This window comes from Nicotiana tomentosiformis, chromosome 12, assembly GCF_000390325.3.
Source record: "Nicotiana tomentosiformis chromosome 12, ASM39032v3, whole genome shotgun sequence".
NCBI lineage: Eukaryota > Viridiplantae > Streptophyta > Magnoliopsida > Solanales > Solanaceae > Nicotiana > Nicotiana tomentosiformis.
Window position 1 is genome coordinate 20,483,530 of NC_090823.1, and position 17,081 is coordinate 20,500,610.

General features: G+C 38.4%; 2 protein-coding genes across 16 annotated transcripts in view; one reads left to right on the plus strand and one right to left on the minus strand.

The window, feature by feature from the left end:
- Positions 1-17,081, minus strand: part of LOC104107270 (B3 domain-containing protein REM10-like) — a 153,942-nt gene that overhangs the window by 55,352 nt on the left and 81,509 nt on the right. The window lies entirely within an intron of this gene.
- Positions 15,533-17,081, plus strand: part of LOC104087897 (putative B3 domain-containing protein REM15) — a 222,796-nt gene continuing 221,247 nt past the window's right edge. For 7 of the 15 annotated variants that reach the window (XM_070191792.1, XM_070191791.1, XM_070191790.1 and 4 more), the window contains exon 1: positions 15,534-15,890. In XM_070191792.1, coding sequence (XP_070047893.1) covers positions 15,825-15,890 — 66 coding nt within the window. In that variant the 5' untranslated portion in view covers positions 15,534-15,824. Of the gene's footprint in view, positions 15,891-17,081 lie in introns of all 15 variants that reach the window. The other 8 variants (XM_070191795.1, XM_070191796.1, XM_070191799.1 and 5 more) reach the window with 2 other exon arrangements.

Genomic DNA, 17,081 nt, shown 5'->3' on the forward strand with positions numbered 1-17,081 from the left:
TCTACTTTACCGGTTATTCTTTTCTCTTGTTTGACTAACGTGCAGGTTGACTCCACATTAGCGGTGCTCCACAAGAGGAAGAAGGCTATTGGATAGACTTTGGCGGATATTTGGGGAATAAGCCCCACATTTTGCATGCACAAGATTAAGTTATAGGAATATGCCAAACCATTTATTGAACATCAAAGCAGACTCAACGAATCTATGTAAGACGTGCTCAAAAAGGAGATTATCAAATGGTTGGATGTCGGGGTTGTCTACCACATTTCTGATAGTTCGAGGACTTCTCCGGTGCAATGTGTCCCAAAGAATGGGGGCATGACAGTAGTCACTAATAACAAGAACAAATTGATTCCCACAAGAACGGTGAACGGGTGGAGAGTGTGTATGGACTATCGCAAGCTAAACAAAGTCACGAGGAAAGATCATTTTCCACTTCCCTTCCTTGACCAAATGCTTGATAGGTTGGCCGGCCGTGCTTTCTATTGCTTTCTAGATGGATATTAGGGCTACAACCAAATCCTTATTACTCTGTAAGATACAGAGAAAACAACTTTCACATGTCCCTATGGCACTTTCGCTTTCAAGCAGATGTCATTTGGCTTACGCAATGCACCGACGACTTTTCAAAGGTGTATGATGGCGATCTTTACGGATATGGTAGATGACTACCTTAAAGTCTTCATGGATGACTTCTTAGTAGTCGGGGATTCCTTTGATGATTGCTTGGAAAATTTGGATAGAGTATTGGCAAGGTGTGAAAAAATGAACTTAGTGCTAAATTGGGAAAAATGTCATTTCATGGTCGAGGAAGGCATTGTCCTTGGCCACAAAATTTCAAAAAATGGCATAGAGGTCGACAAGGCAAAGATAGAGGTGATTTCTAAACTTTCACCTCCAACCTCAATGAAAGGTGTGCGAAGTTTCTTGGGTCACGTGGGGTTCTACCGACGCTTCATAAAAGATTTTTCTAAAGTGGTGAAGCCGTTGTGCAACCTCTTAGATAAAGAAGCTAATTTTCACTTCAGTGATGATTGCATGAGAGCCTTTGAATTGATAAAGTCCAAGTTAACAACCATTCCCATTATCACCTCTCCTAATTGGAGTATTCCTTTTGAGCTCATGTGCGATGCTAGTGATGTAGCGGTTGGAGCAGTTTTGGGGCAACGAATCAACAAGATTTTTCATTCGGTCTACTATGCTAGTAAAACCATGAATGATTCCCAAGTCAATTACCCCGTTACAGAGAAAGAGCTCCTTGCCATTGTGTTTGCAATTGAGAAGTTCCGCCCATACTTGATGGGTGCAAAGGTTATTGTTCATACGGATCATGTGGCACTTTGCTATCTTATGATCAACAAATATTCAAAAGCTCGGTTAATGAGATGTGTGCTATTGTTGCAAGAGTTCGATATTGACATCCAAGATCAAAAAGGGAGTGAAAATCAAGTGGCGGACCACTTGTCTCGTTTGGAGGAGGAAGGGAGGCCGCATGATGGACTTGAAATCAATGACTCCTTCCCCGATGAGCAACTCTTGGCTATTTCAATGAAGGAGATACCATGGTTCGCGGATCTAGCAAACTTCCTTGTGTGTGGAATAATCCCGGATAAGTTCTCTTCAAATCAAAGAAAGAAGCTCAAACGGGATTGTCAAGATTATTATTGGGACGAGTCATACCTTTTTCGGATTTGCACGGATGGGGTAATTAGAAGATGTGTACTGGACAAAGAGCAAAATGTTATTCTTGAGGCTTGCCATTCTTCGTCTTATGGTGGTCACTATGGCGGAGAAGAAACGACGGCCAAAGTGCTATGTTGCGATTTCTATTCGCCCACACTTTACAAAGATGCTATTGAGATGGTGAAAAGATGTGATGAATGTCAATGGGCCGGTGGAATCTCGAATAAGAATGAAATGCCTCTCACTACCATTTTGGAGATTTATATCTTTGATGTGTGGGGTATTGACTTCATGGATCCTTTTGTGATTTCTTGTGAAAACACCTACATCTTGGTCGCAGTTGATTATGTGCACTACTAGAAATTCGGCAAAAACCGACCGTGGTCAACCAACCGATTTTGGTCGATCAAAAAATCGGCCAAAAAAACCCACCGAGGTCGGTCGATTTTTCAAAATAGTTTTTTTTATTTTTTTTTAACCAAACCGACCAACTTTGGTAGGTTTTCTTTGGCGCAAAAATGCGGGAAACTATTTTTGAGTCCCACAAAATTTGTTTTTCAAGAAATCGACCAACTTTGGTCGGTTTTTCATTTAAAATAAATAAAAATTAATATTAAAAAAACCGACCGAAATCGGTCGGTTATTTTCATGCGAAAATATAATTAAAGAGTATAAATAAAATAAAAGACATTCTTAAAATAAAATGTATAAATGATCTAGTGGTAGAATAGTATCCTACCACATTATAGACCACGGTTCGATTCCCAGATGGTGCAATTTTTAATTACATAATTAAACTACCGACCGACTTTGGTCCGAAAAAACCAACCAACTTCGGTCGATTTTTTCGGCAATTTTTTTTTTTGAATTTAATTGAACGACCGAAATTGGTCGGAAAATACCGACCAAAGTTGGTCGATTAGCTCTACCGACGTTACGATTACCAATCGCCACGAAATTTTCAGTTTTGGGTCGATTTGTACCAATTATCGACCAACATCGATCGGTTTTAGCGGTCGATTTTCCACGTTTTTTTAGTAGTGGTGTCTAAATGGGTTGAGGCCATTTCTCTACCCAACAATGGAGCGAGAAGTGTGGGGGCATTCTTGAAGAAGAATATTTTCACAAGATTTGGTACTTTGTGGGCTATCATAAGCGATGGGGGTCACATTTTTGCAACAAGGCTTTTGAAACTTTGGTTAGCAAGTATGGTGTCACTCATAAAGTTACCACTCCCTATCATCCACAAGCTAGCGGTCAAGTGGAAGTCTTCAACCGGGAGATAAAGAGTATCTTGTCCAAAATAGTGAATGCTAACCGGACGTATAGATCAAAGAAGCTTGATGATGCACTATGGGCTTATCGGACTGCTTTCAAAACTCCTATCGGGATGTCTCCATACTAGTTGGTATTTGACAAAGCTTGTCATCTTCCGGTGGAACTTGAACACAAAGTCATGTGGGCTTTAAAGAAGTTGAATCTTGATTGGGATGCAGCCGCTAACTTGCGGGTTGCACATTTGAATGAATTGGATGAGTTCTGGTACCATGCATATGCAAGTTTGTCTTTGTACAAAGAGAAGATGAAGTACCTTTATGATAAATACATTCGGAACAAGGAGTTCAAGATGGGCGATCTTGTGTTATTGTTTAACTCAAAGTTGAAGATGTTTCCCGGAAAGCTGAAATCTAAGTGGAGTGGCCCTTTGAAATTGTGGGTATGACACCTTTTGGTGAATTGGACTTGAAGAACAAAAATGATGAGGTATTCCGAGTCAATGGTCACCGGATGAAGCATTATTTGGGAAAGGTTGATGATGGCCACGTGGTGGCAGTTATTCATTCCAAATGATGGTAATCTGTGTCGTGTCGCGACGTTAAATCATGCGCTTCTTGAGAGACAACCCGTGTTTCTTTTTCTTTTCTTTTCTTCTTTTATAATTAGGTGTTATTTTTGTGCTAACTAGATTTGAAGTGTGTTGCAGGAATGAGTGTTCTCTACAGGAATTTTGCCCAGAATTTGGCTAAATGTGGAACAAAATGCGGACCGCAAGTGTATTGTGCAGACCACACAATTTTGGTTGCTACAGAAAAAAGTGAACTGCGATCATATAATTGCTGTGCGGACCGCACAAATTGAAGAGGAAAAATGCCAACTCTCTGAAGTTGGTTTGTCAGAGAAATAGCCAATCTGCGGCCGCATCCCATATTATGCGAACCACAATTGAATCTGCGGCCGCACAGCTTATTCTACGTACCGCAAATCAACAAGGGCTTCTGAGCCCCAGGTAATAGAGTGTGGGCCGCAGTAGGAATTCTGCAGCCGCACTCACCTCCCCTTCACCTGCCAGAACTCCTTCACTATAAATAGGGGTTGATGGGCATTGTTCCTCTTTTTCCCTCTCTGAGATCACAAAGTGTTAAAATTGAGATTTCGTGTTAAATTAACTGCTCACAAGCCTAACAGTTGTTGATCACTCATCTCTTGCACAAATTCATATCTGGTATGCATCATCATCTTGATTAATTTCTTTTAATTTTTAGATTTTTAGCAAAATTGTGAACCATTTGTCTGTGAATCTATTTGAACAATCTTTTGGGGTGAATATGTAGTGGGTCAACTAGTACTTGCTTTATGGGGAATGTGTAAACAGTTTTTCATGCTTATACAATGCCACCGTGTCAAATTTGTGCAAAAATTGCAAACCCTAGAATCTCTGATCGTATTTGTTTTGAAATATGCGACCACACAAGAAAGTGTGTGGTCCGCAGAAATTGATATTAGGGACTTGTGTCAAGCATGATTTTGCGGCCGTACTGAAAATTATGCGGACCGCAGAAATCCTATCGCGGGCACAGAACGACTAGTTCTCTGTTATCAAAGAGTTGTCAATTTGATGACTCTCATGTGCGGCCACAATAGAAATTGTGTGGACCGCAATCCAATTCTACGGTCGCACTTGAAATTGTACGGGCTATAGATCCAACTCTGCGGATGCAAGATTAAATTATGCGGTCCGCAATGCCCAGCCTGCGGTCACACTTATAATTCTGCGGACCGCACTCCCCTACCCTGCAAGCATGTTTTACTTGTTCACTATCTCTCTGGTGTGTTCTTGTATGTTTACACTTGAATTACAACTGTCACCTGCTGTTACTTGTTACAGAAAATGGTCAGATCTCGAGGCAGAGGAGATACTTCAAAGGGGAGGGGTGAACCTTCCAGGGGCCTAGGCAAAAGTACTTTACCCCTAGCCCTCCAAAAGATAATCACAAAGAAGGCTACAGCCGGCCGAGGAAGAAATCCAGAGCCCTCTAAATCTAGTTCTTATTCCCCATCTAGGGAAGCATCGGATGGCAACTCAGTTCAAGAGCAATCGTCTGTCCAATCAAAGCCACTGGGAAGGTATTAACACCGGGACGAGCCCTCCACATCACATAGCACCTTCGAGGGTTCAGAGAGTGCCAGTCAGGCTTCTGATCCCTCCTCTACATATGTCCATGAGGCACCAGCGACTAAAGTTGATGATATTCTAGATGATGGCTGAGGGGGAGATACTACAGTTTTCGGCCTTGAGCGATCGAAGAAGAAAGAGGTCTGGGAGGATCGGTTTGTCAGTCTGGCTGCCTTCACAAGTTTCCATGGGTGGTGGCCTGTGAGATCACTCACTCTTAAGCTACAATTCCAACTAAAAGACCTTGAAAAGTACAATCCAGCAGGCTTGAGGCATTTTTGAGAGCGGAAGGGATGCGGTGTGGTTCACGAGAGCATAGTGGATGCAAAAGAATATCTTGTCCGGGAGTTCTACACCAATGTGGCGCACATAAAGAAAGGGACAAAAGTAACTAAAGTGAGAAATCTGAAGGTGCGTTTTGACCAGCACACATTGAACACCTACTTGGGGTTTGATGATGTTGATCCTGCACAGTACTTGGAGAAGCTGGCAATGGAAGATACAGCTCGCCCATGGCTAGATGAGATTCTTGCAGCTCCGGGGCCACCACCACCTTGGATCACAGTAGGGGTTCCTATTTAGAGGAACACCCTGAACTTTGAGGCGAAGGGATGGAAGACCTTTGTCTACAGCAGATTAGACATGTGCCAGAATGAAACAAATCTTCGTATCCCGCAGGCAGTTCTAGTCGCCTCCATCATGGCCGGGTACCCGATCAATATAGGTGTCGTGATGTCGGCCAACATATCTGTGGTCGCCAGGCAAGCTGATACTTCCTACCCATATCACAACACCATTATTGAGTATCTTACGGATGCACGGGTGGAGCCGAGAGATTTTGATACAAAGGTTCTAGCTAAGAAGCCCTTCTCATGGTATTCTCTAATAGATGCACACAACCCTAAGAAAAAGGTTAGACGACTACCACCATAGGCCAGTCTGATGAGACATCGGTGGTAGTTGCAGAGACAGACGACATGCCATCCACTTCAGCAGAGCCTTCAACCAGTGCAGCAGCTATGCCCCCATCTTGAGCCTCAATGCCTTCCACCTCGACTTTGAAGCCGGTGCCGATGCCCATTGTTCCACTATCTGCGCTGTGAGTCTACCAGAAACTAGCGAGCCTCAAAAACTGGATGCAGATAGCTACTGCAAAGCTCTCTAACATATCTAATAATATTTCAACACAGTCATCCATACCGACACCCCAGATTCCCCCACAGTTGAAGAAACTTTGAAGAAGCTCTTAGAGAATCAGAACACAATTATGGCCACTCTGGTGCAGCATGTGTCAGTAATAGAAGAGCTGGGAAAGGAAGTGAAGAAGATGCGGAAATCCCAGGCCCCCAAGAGGTCAGTGGACAAGCTCCAGAGACAAGTTACCAAGCCTGCATCAGCTGGAGACATTCCATTTGATATGTTGATTGACCCGCACCACCCAGGCCCAGATCCTACAACACAAACAGTACCAACTGGCCAGTCTGAGGAGCCAGACATTGTTGTTGACACTGCCGAGGCAATATGTCAGATGTTCACCAACCCAGCCACTCCCAAAGTTGAGGATGATGAGATCCAGTTAAATGAGGCTGAGGCCGGTCATACTGCTGGGGCCACAGAGCCATAGGGATTTTTCTTCACTCTTACCCTTCCTTTACCCTTATTTTGTTAATCATTGGGGACAATGCTTGTTTTTATTCTGGGGGGGGGGGTGGAGTTTATTTGATATAGTTTGATGATTCTGAGACAAATTGGTTTATGATAACTGACAGTATTTTCCTTTTTTCCCTTATTCTGTATATACTCTCTCTTTTCCTTTCTCATTATGTATATATTCTCTCTTCTCTCTCATTATGTATATTCGTTACGCTTTCAATAGTTTTTTTTATTACTTTATAGCTTCTTTATCTTTATGTTTGTTTTCTTTTTGAATTATTAGCTTCTTTTTTATTTAATAGCTTCTTTTTGTGTTTTAGTGGATAATAAGCCTTTGGTTTTCTTAATGCCACGGTTCTTTCCAAAGGTAGTTTTTGTGTGAACCGGATGACTCTTCCCAACGATGGATGGCGTGACAACCTTCTTAAGAGATTGAGTCCTTTTTTGGTGTTTAGGTAATAATAGTAGTAGTAATGAATAAAAAGACCTAATTAAGTCATGCTCGAAGAGTCAAACATGCTTCACTTGATACCAACACACTTAACTATGTGCATATGGTTAAAAACAATATTTTGGAAAGAAATAGCTGTAGTTAGTGACTCTTGTGTTGACTTAGGCAATCATCGAGTGGTTTAATCGAATTATAGTGATTTTCAATCTTGAATATGGTCGTTGTGGGCCCTTGACTCTATCCTCTTTAATAATCCAGCTGCGTGAGAGGTGAAATGTTTTTGTTGCAAGTCCAAGTACCCATGCGAATGGTCTAGAACTTGCCCTGAATGTGTTTCAAAGCGAAATCTTAAGTTTTGCTTGGCTTGAGAAGTGATTGTAGGCTCTCCTTGACCCACTTGAAGTTTTTTATTGCCCACAAATGTTGTTATCCCTAGTCAACCCATTTGAGTATCGAACCTTTCTCATTTGATAACCATGTTACAAGCCTTTACCCATTTTATCGTGACCCTCTCTTGGCATCAGAGTTTTTCTTAACACTCTTGTGAAACAATTGGCTAAAAGCGTAAGTTTGGAGGAGAGATGAGGAACTTGAAAGAGGTATCAAGGCACAAAAATAGAAAATAAATGAAGAGAAGGAAAGTCAAGAAAAGGAAAGAACAAAAAGAAAAATACAAAAAAAAAGTGAATAAGTGAAAGAGTTGATGGCATTCAAAGAAAAGTATTGATGCAAAGCGTGGAGAAATAAAAGAGGGAGAAAATGAATGGCATGATCAAGAAAGAGTGATGCTAAGTCTCTCTAGTCCCCCCAAGGAAAAGAAAATTTCTCAAAGAATTGGCAAAGCATGAGCCGAGAACAGAAAATGGAGTGCTTAAGGAAAGATGAACCCGCTCTATCATAGCATATCCAACCTTAGTCCAAAATCCTTCATTGCATTCCGAAAAAGCCCTATGTGATTTCAAGCCGAGTGATCTTACATTAGTGGTGATCTACATGAGGGGAAAGCCTATGGTACTTAAAGCCGTACTTGCGATATTCTTTTGAGAGAGATGAGTGAACCTTTCGCAAATCTTTGGATTGAGTGCTAAAATTCTTAAGCAAGATAGGCAAACAGAGAGTAGATGAGGAGGAGTTTGGGATCCACAATGACCTACATGAAAGAGCGAGCTTCCTTGATGAATAAAGTCAACTCTTGATGCTCAAGTGTCACATTAGAACTATATGTGCATAAATGTTTAACTTGTTGCCTTGTTAATAATAAATAAGTGATGTGGGTAATTGTTGGTCCTAATTGATGTGTGAATGACTCACTTTTGATTAGCTGGAATGGCCCTTAACTTGTGGAGGTGGGAACTAATCTATTTGCTTGAGGACAAGCAAAAACTTAAGTTTGGGGGAGTTGATAAGTGGGGATTTTGACTACTTATTAGCGCCTTTTAGATTTTGTTTTAGTCCAAAAGCATTTAATTGTGTTCCCAAAAACTGATGAAATGTGCTAAAATTGCAGGAATATTAGAAGATGAACTTCCGAGATAAAATCCAACTCAAAAAGGAGTAATCTAAACTCAAGGCCATAAAAGGCACAGAAGCTCACAAGTGCGGACCGCAGAATATCATCTACGACTGCAGATGATGAAGGAAAGGCCATCAGGCCTTTGTGCAAAGTGCGGTCCGCACATGCATTGTGCAGCCGCAAACGATGGCTAGGAACAAAGTTTAGAGAATGTGCATTTCAAGCTCCTCAGAAGTGCGGACCGCACAGGAATTGTGCGGCCGCAGAAGAAGGTAGCTAGATTTTTACTAGGGTTGTGACCCAACCCTAGTGTGTAAGCCTTATGGTTCTTTAATTTGATGCTTATTTATGTATGGGTGTTTATTATTTAGCCTTGTTCATGCTTTAATTTGTAGGATTAATGGTTGCAAACATTAGTTCATGCCTATTTCACTTAGTCTCTACTTGAGAAAGAGAGACTTAGTCTAGGACAACTTGGCTAACAAGAAATTGGGTCAATCGAGAGATTGATAATCCCAATTAAAGGGTTCAACCTAGAGAATGTAATAACCTGACTTGAACTTTTATCAACCATTTTGTGTAATACCCATTTGGACTTGAGAAAGCCAAATTGGGCAAAATCACTCTTTGACCAAGAGGTATTGAGTGGGTAGTTGAGAGTTGATAGTTATAATACACCCCGATCAACAAAATAAGCATTAAGGTCTATATCCCATAAGGCAAACACCTAGGTGATGGTCATAGCCCTAGGCTTTTTACAAAACTTGAAAAACAACAAAAATAATTCTCTTAGTTTTATTTCTTAACTTTGCAATCTTAGTTTTAAATTAGACATAGAAACAACCCAAATTTGTAGAAGAGTAAATTAAGACAGTCAAACTCACATACTACAATATATAATCCTAACTCCAATATATAGCTCTCTGTGAAAATCGATCCCGACTCTTGTTGGGTACTATTATTGCAATCGACAGTTTCATAACCTTGATTTGAGGTGTGAAATTGGACGATATCATTAGTCTCCAAAGTGGCCAAACTAGTATGTTTATGAAAATATGCATACATAAAATTATAGTTTATCCATGAAATTAATGAAATGCCTACAATAAAACAATTTATGGATAAATTAATTTTCACTATTGCTAGAACTTTAGGATTTACCCAAAGGCGGATTAATTATTCTATGAATAGTGAATGATAAGGTAAATAAATATTCTTAGGAAAATATATATTGTATGTCCAAAGATGTCATATATGTTTGGTTAAAAAATATTTAATTACCTATTAAAGACTAAATGACATTTAAATTATGATAGTGTGTCGTGGTATTTACCCAAAGGAGAATCGGGATATACTTTTATTGTTTTACTGAATCCATATTGATTTGTGAGCATGTATTATCTATTTTGCAGATGTTCCTCTTCATTCACATGCTTCGTCTGTTACTGTGTTCAATGGATTGAACTTCTCTGAATGGCATGAACAAGTCCAGTTCCACTTAGGTGTAATGGATATTGACTTGGCTCTGCTGAATGATAAGCCCACTGCCATTATTGATACGAGTAGTGCGGATGAGAAGTCTTTCCATAAAGCATGGGAACGCTCTAACAAGCTGAGCCTTATGTTTATGCGAATGATTATTGCCAACAACATTAATAGTACTATTCCACAAACAGAAAGTGCCAGGGAATACCTGAAGTTTGTGGAAGAACGTTTTCATTCTGCAGATAAGTCTCTCACTGGTACACTAATGGCTGAACTCACGACTATGAAGTTTGATGGGTCGCGTAGTAGGCAAAACCATATCATCGAGATGACTAACATTGCAGCAAGACTTCAGACCTTGGGGATGAAAGTTGATGACTCCTTCTTGGTTCAATTTATTCTGAACTCGTTGCCTCTTGATTATGGACCTTTTCAAATTAACTATAACACTATTAAGGATAAGTGATATGTTAGTGAATTGTCCAGTATGCTTACGCAAGAGGAGTCAAGACTTAATAAACAAGGGAGTCATTCAATTAACCCCATGGGTCAAGGAGCTGGTAAAGGACTTAAAGTGAAGGCCAACAAGTTCAAGAAGAAGAAAGCACCTACTAAAGCTCTATAGGATGCTAACAAGGAACATAAGGCAGATACGTATTGTTTCTATAACAAGGAAGGACACTATCAGAAAGATTGCCTGAAACGTAAAGCTTGGTTCGAAAAGAAAGGTACAATTAGTACTTTTGTATGTTTCGAATCAAATTTAGTAGAAGTTCCTAATGATACTTGGTGGCTTGATTTTGGTGCACTGCTCATGTATCTACTACGTTGCAGAGATTCCTTACGATCCAAACTACAAATCCAAATAAGGATTTCTTGTTCATGGGAAATCGTATGAAGGCTCCAATTGAAAGCACATGGACTTATCGTTTGATCATGGAGACTGGACGTCACCTTGATCAATTACAAACTTTTTATGTACCTTCAGTTTCTAGAAATTTGATTTCTCTTTCAAGACTTGATGTTTCTGGATTTGATTTAAAGTTTGGAAATGGATGTTTCAGTTTATATAAGAATGCTATTTTTTATGGTTTTGGTGTTCTTAGTGATGGCTTATATAAATTGATACTCGATACTGATTTTTCTGAATCCCTTCTTACTGTTCAACATAATGTTGGAATTAAACGTAGTTCACGAGATGAAAGTTCTGCTTACTTGTGACATAGAGGTTGGGTCATATATCCAAAGAAAGGTTAGAAAGATAAGTAAAGAATGAGATTCTTCCGAATCTAAAATTTACTGATCTTAATATATGTTTGGATTGCATTAAGGGAAAGCAAACCAAGCATAGTAAGAAAGGTGCCACAAGAATCACCCAACTTCTTGAAATTATATACACTAATATTTGTGGACCCTTTGATGTTCCATCTTTTGGTGGAGAAAAATATTTTATCACTTTTATCGATGACTTTTCACGTTATGGATACATCTATTTATTGAAAGAAAAATCTCAAGCAACAGATGCTCTCAAAGTGTTTGTTAATGAGGTTGAAAGGCAACTAGATAAAAAAGTGAAAATCATTAGGTTAGATAGAGGTGGTGAATATTATGGAAAATATAATGAATCAGGACAATGTCCAAGTCCATTTGCAAAGTTCCTCGAGGAACGCGGCATATGTGCACAATATACTATGCTAGGAATACCTCAACAAAATAGTGTTGCAGAAAGGCGTAATCGAACACTTATGGATATGGTTAGGAGCATAATGAGTAATTCCTCATTACCTAAATCATTATGGATGTATGCTCTTAAAACTGATGTATATTTATTAAATAGGGTTCCTAGTAAGGCAGTTCCAAAGACTCCTTTTAAACTGTGGAGAGGAAGAAAACCTAGTTTAAGGCACCTGCTTGTTTGGGGTTGCCCAACGGAAGCTAGAGTTTGTAATCCACAAGAAAAGAAATTAGATTCTCGAACAGTAAGTGGTTACTTTATTGGTTACCTAGAGAAATCTAAAGGGTATGTGTTTTACTATCCAAATCATAGTTCGAGGATTGTTGAAATCGGTAATGCAAGATTCATTGAGAATAGTGAAGTTAGTGGAAGTGTTGTAAAACAAAGTGTGGAAATAAAAGAGGTGAGGGTCAATGTTCCATTACCCACGAATGTGCCTACTTCCATGCAAATACCAAATATTGTTCCAGTTGTTCAAGAACACTTTGACAACACCGAGCAATATTTGGATGAAACACTTTATGAAGAAACTAACTCACAAATATCTGACACAAATGAACCACAAAAAATGCCATTAAAAAAATCTCAAAGAGTTAGAAAATCGGCTATTTCAGATGATTACGTGGTTTATTTGCAAGAGTCAGATTTTGACCTTGGTCTTAATAAGGATTCGGTTTCATTTTCACAAGCCATAGAAAGTAATGAGTCTGACAAATGGACTGATGCCATGAAGGAAGAGTTAAAATTCATAGAATACAATAAAGTCCAGGATCTCGTTGAATTGTCAGAAAGTTCTAAAAGAATCGGGTGTAGATGGGTCTTTAAGACCAAACGCGATTCAAATGGGAATATTGAACGATACAAAGCCAGACTTGTTGCCAAGGGTTATACTCAAAAAGGAGGCATTGATTATAAAGAGACCTTTTCACCCGTCTCAAAGAAAGACTCATTAAGAATTATTATGGCTTTGGTCGCTCATTATGATTTAGAGTTACACCAAATGGATGTAAAAATTGCCCTTCTTAATAGAGACCTCGAGTAAGAAGTTTATATGGACCAACCAGAGGGTTTCGAAACTAAAGGAAAAGGTCAAATGGTGTGTAAACTGAAGAAGTCAATATATGGACTTAAACAAGCCTCACGACAATGGTATATAAAGTTTAATGATACCATGACATCTTTTGAATTTGTGAAAAATACCGTTGATAGATGTATGTACCAAAAGATTAGTGGGAGCAAGTTTATATTTTTAGTCCTATATGTTGATGATATTCTACTTGCTGCTAATGATTTAGGCATATTGCGTGAGAGTAAAGATTTTTTTTCTAAGAATTTTGAAATAAAAGATATGGGTGAGGTATCCTATGTGATATTAATAGAAATATTCTGTAATAGATCACAAGGATTATTGGGATTGTCTTAGAAAGGCTATATCGAAAGAGTTCTAGAGAGATTTAACATGAATAACTGTTCAGTAGGAATTGTTTCAATTCAAAAAATGGACAAATTTAGTCTCATGTAATTCCCTAAGAATGATGTAGAATGAAAAGAAATAGAATCAATTCCTTACTCTTCTATTGTTGGTAGTCTGATGTATGCTCAGACTTGCACAAGACCAGATATGAGTTTTGCGGTCGGAATGCTAGGAAAATATCAGAGTAACCCAGGAATTGATCAGTAGAAAGCTGCAAAGAAAGTCTTGATGTACTTGAAAGGAACGAAGGATTACATGCTCATGTATAGGAGATCCAAGCATTTGGAAGTTGTTGGATACTCAGATTCATATTTCACTGGATGTATTGACACTAGGAAGTCTATGTTTGGTTATTTGTTCCAATCAGCTGAAGGAGCAATATCGTAGAAGAGTGCTAAACAGTTTGTCATTGCTGTATCCATGATAGAAGCAGAATTTGTGGCATGTTTTGAAGCCACAATACATACATTATGGATGCGAAACTTTATTTCAGAACTTGGGGTTGTCGACACCATTACCAAGCCGCTGAAAATTTACTGTGATAATTCTGTAGCGGTATTCTTCTCCAAGAATGATAAGTACTCCAAAGGTGCCAAACATATGGGATTAAAGTACTTTACCGTCAAGGAGGAAGTTCAGAAACAAAGAGTGTCACTTGAGCATATTAGAACTGATCTCATGATTACAAATCCGTTAACGAAAGGTTTACAGCCAAAGATATTTAAAAAAATATGTACATAGAATGGGTCTTGGCTATATTTATAACTAATGTATTTATGATGTTTTGGCACTATGAGCTCATTTATGTGTTTCTGATATACATTAATGATTTCATGTTTCTCATAATGGGGTGCAAATTATTGTTTTGAGATATTACACGATAAGTCTCAATGAGATATTATTGTGGACCATAATATTTTATAGCTTATGGACCTGATACGATGAGTTACTAATGTTGTAGTATATAGAAGGGAGTATGTAGACAAATTATATATATAGCCGACATAACTCACATTTAGTAGTTTATCGAATTATGGTATTTATGATGGATATTATAGAAGAGATTTGTTTATGCGCAACTAATGTTCTTATATTATTAAATATTAATATTATGTGATTGTTGGGCCAAGTGGGAGAATATAAGATTTTCCTACGTATATTGGTAGCCCAGTAGGTTTAAGGCCCGTAATTAATATTTAATTAATGAGCAAATCTCATCCGTCCGATCGGTTACTTGATGGACGTACCGGATTAAGTGAGAACCTCTATAAATTGGCTCTCTCCCCACCCATTAGGGTTATCGTATTTTCTATTCTCTCTTCCATCACTAAAGTCGACGGTAACGAAAGCTAGGCAAGGGACGAGAAACCAATTCCAATTAACGTTCCGCTTCGTGATAATGGCTTCCGCTTCAGGTATGTTTTCTGTAACGATTATATGTAAGATGATCAGGTTCAAGATCCTGGTATAAATTAAACTTTATGTTTACAAATTGCTCTATCCATTACAATTTGAAAGGTTGTACTTTTGAATGAATCATCATTATATATTTATCATTTATTGAAAGATAAATTTATTATTTAGTATAAAAATATTATAGGAGTGGTGTGTAGATAATGGATAAAAATATCATTCAATTTTTTGATGAATATTTTGGTAATTTAACTTTACATCTAGAGATTTCGTACTTTTAGTACAGTATGATATGATGATTAGTGTTATGTGTCCATGGTCATGTTCTTGTTTTCTTTTAATTCAACAACGTAATAAGAAAGGGCAAAATTGATAAATAAGTACAATAACAGTTATTATATTAATGATAAATAAATTTTAAAAAATTATTAATAAATCAAGATAAGTAAAGTAAGCATAATATCTCCTTTTATTTTTATCTTTTCTTTTTTGTTACCATTAATATTTAATACTAACTAAAATACTCTCTTTGTTTCAATTCATATGTCATTCCTTTTTAGCTTGAAATTTTTTCCTTTACCTAAATAATATGATTTCAATTCATAGTCCACACAAATTTTTATAATCTCTTTTTCAATGTATATTAACTAACGAGGACACATGTTAATAATGTAACCTACCATTGACATTATCGACGCCAAACTCACTTGAGCAAAGCTGAACCCCATTTACCGTTCCTCTTTCAATTTATTCGTTCGGCTACAGTGAAAAATTCTTCTGTTTTACGCAGTCCCACAGTAAAAGCTACAATTGCTGTGGGTTATTCCATTCCACAATCATTTCTTTCCAGTTCCACTTATCAAATAATTGATCCCCTGAACTGAATTAAAGTATCAATCTTTCAATTCTATCAATTTCAAATGCAGTTGTCTATACTAACTGCATTTGTTTGACTTGGCGGCCATGAAAGTTCGTCCAGTGAAGCCTCAATTTTTCAAACCTATTCTGCCAGGTTTCAAGCACGCTCTGGTCAGTCAAAATTAACCCTCTTTTTAGTAATTATTTCATCTTTCCTATATATTTATACTAGTATATGATATGGAGGTAGAACAATTTATCCCAGAAAAGAAAAACACTACAACAACAACAGCAATTACAAACGCATTGTAATCCTACCAGTGGGCAGTGGGGTCGGGGTTTGGGGAGGCTAGTGTACAGGCAGAGGCGGTTCTCCGAAGACAGAAAAGAAAAACGCTAAAATTTAAAAACCATAGTCTATATGAACATGAAAAGGGTCGAATTTGTCCTTGAACTATGGAAAAAGCTCTAGATATGCCCTCTGTTAATAGATAGGTTCAATCACGGCTTTGGTATTACTTTGTTAAAAACTAGGCTATATTTGCCCATATTGACCAATATGTTAGCATTGTTCTGATTAGCATTGTTTGCTGCCGCGTGCCCAAAATTTAATAACAGAAAAAGGTCCAGAACTATGTGAAATGGCCTAGATATGGCATTAGTGGCTTAAATATTAACTATCCCTTTTTATCCCCCCCCCCTCTTTAAAAAACCCGCCCATTTTAATCTTCTAAACAGACACAAATTGGAGATATGGCAACAGTGGAACAATGTTCCACTACAACAGATAAACCATTTTCGGGCGAAAAGATACCAGCTAGTGGATAAAGAATCTGGAAATGGGAGACAAGTCGACAATGACCAAATAATCGGGGTTTGATAGGTGAGAGGGTTCTATCGAAATAGCTAGGAGGAGACGAGATGAGACGAGGGTGGTCGGAGAAAATTCAGGCAACTGTAAAAGTTACTGGTAGTGGTGGTTCTCGGCTGGAATGAATCACTGGGCGAGGGGTGTCACAAGAAGGGTGGTGTCAGCGGACGATCTTTTTAGCAGATTAACCATATTATGTAATCAATCTATTACCCTCTCATTCTCTTGTTCATCAATTTTGTGCGAAGGGTATGATGAAGAAGCCTTTATAAGTTATACCAGCTTCCTCAATTCCATCAAATAGAGCAACTCTCTTGCCACGTTCCCTTCGAGAATTCACATCTACCGGAAAAGCATGATTGACTGAAACTAATGACGGAGGGCAATAAGTTTGACCCTTTTCTCGTTATTAAATTTTGGACCCATGGCAGCAAACCATGCTACTAAGTTCCATTAGTCGATAAGAGCAAATATAGCAACTATTAACGGAG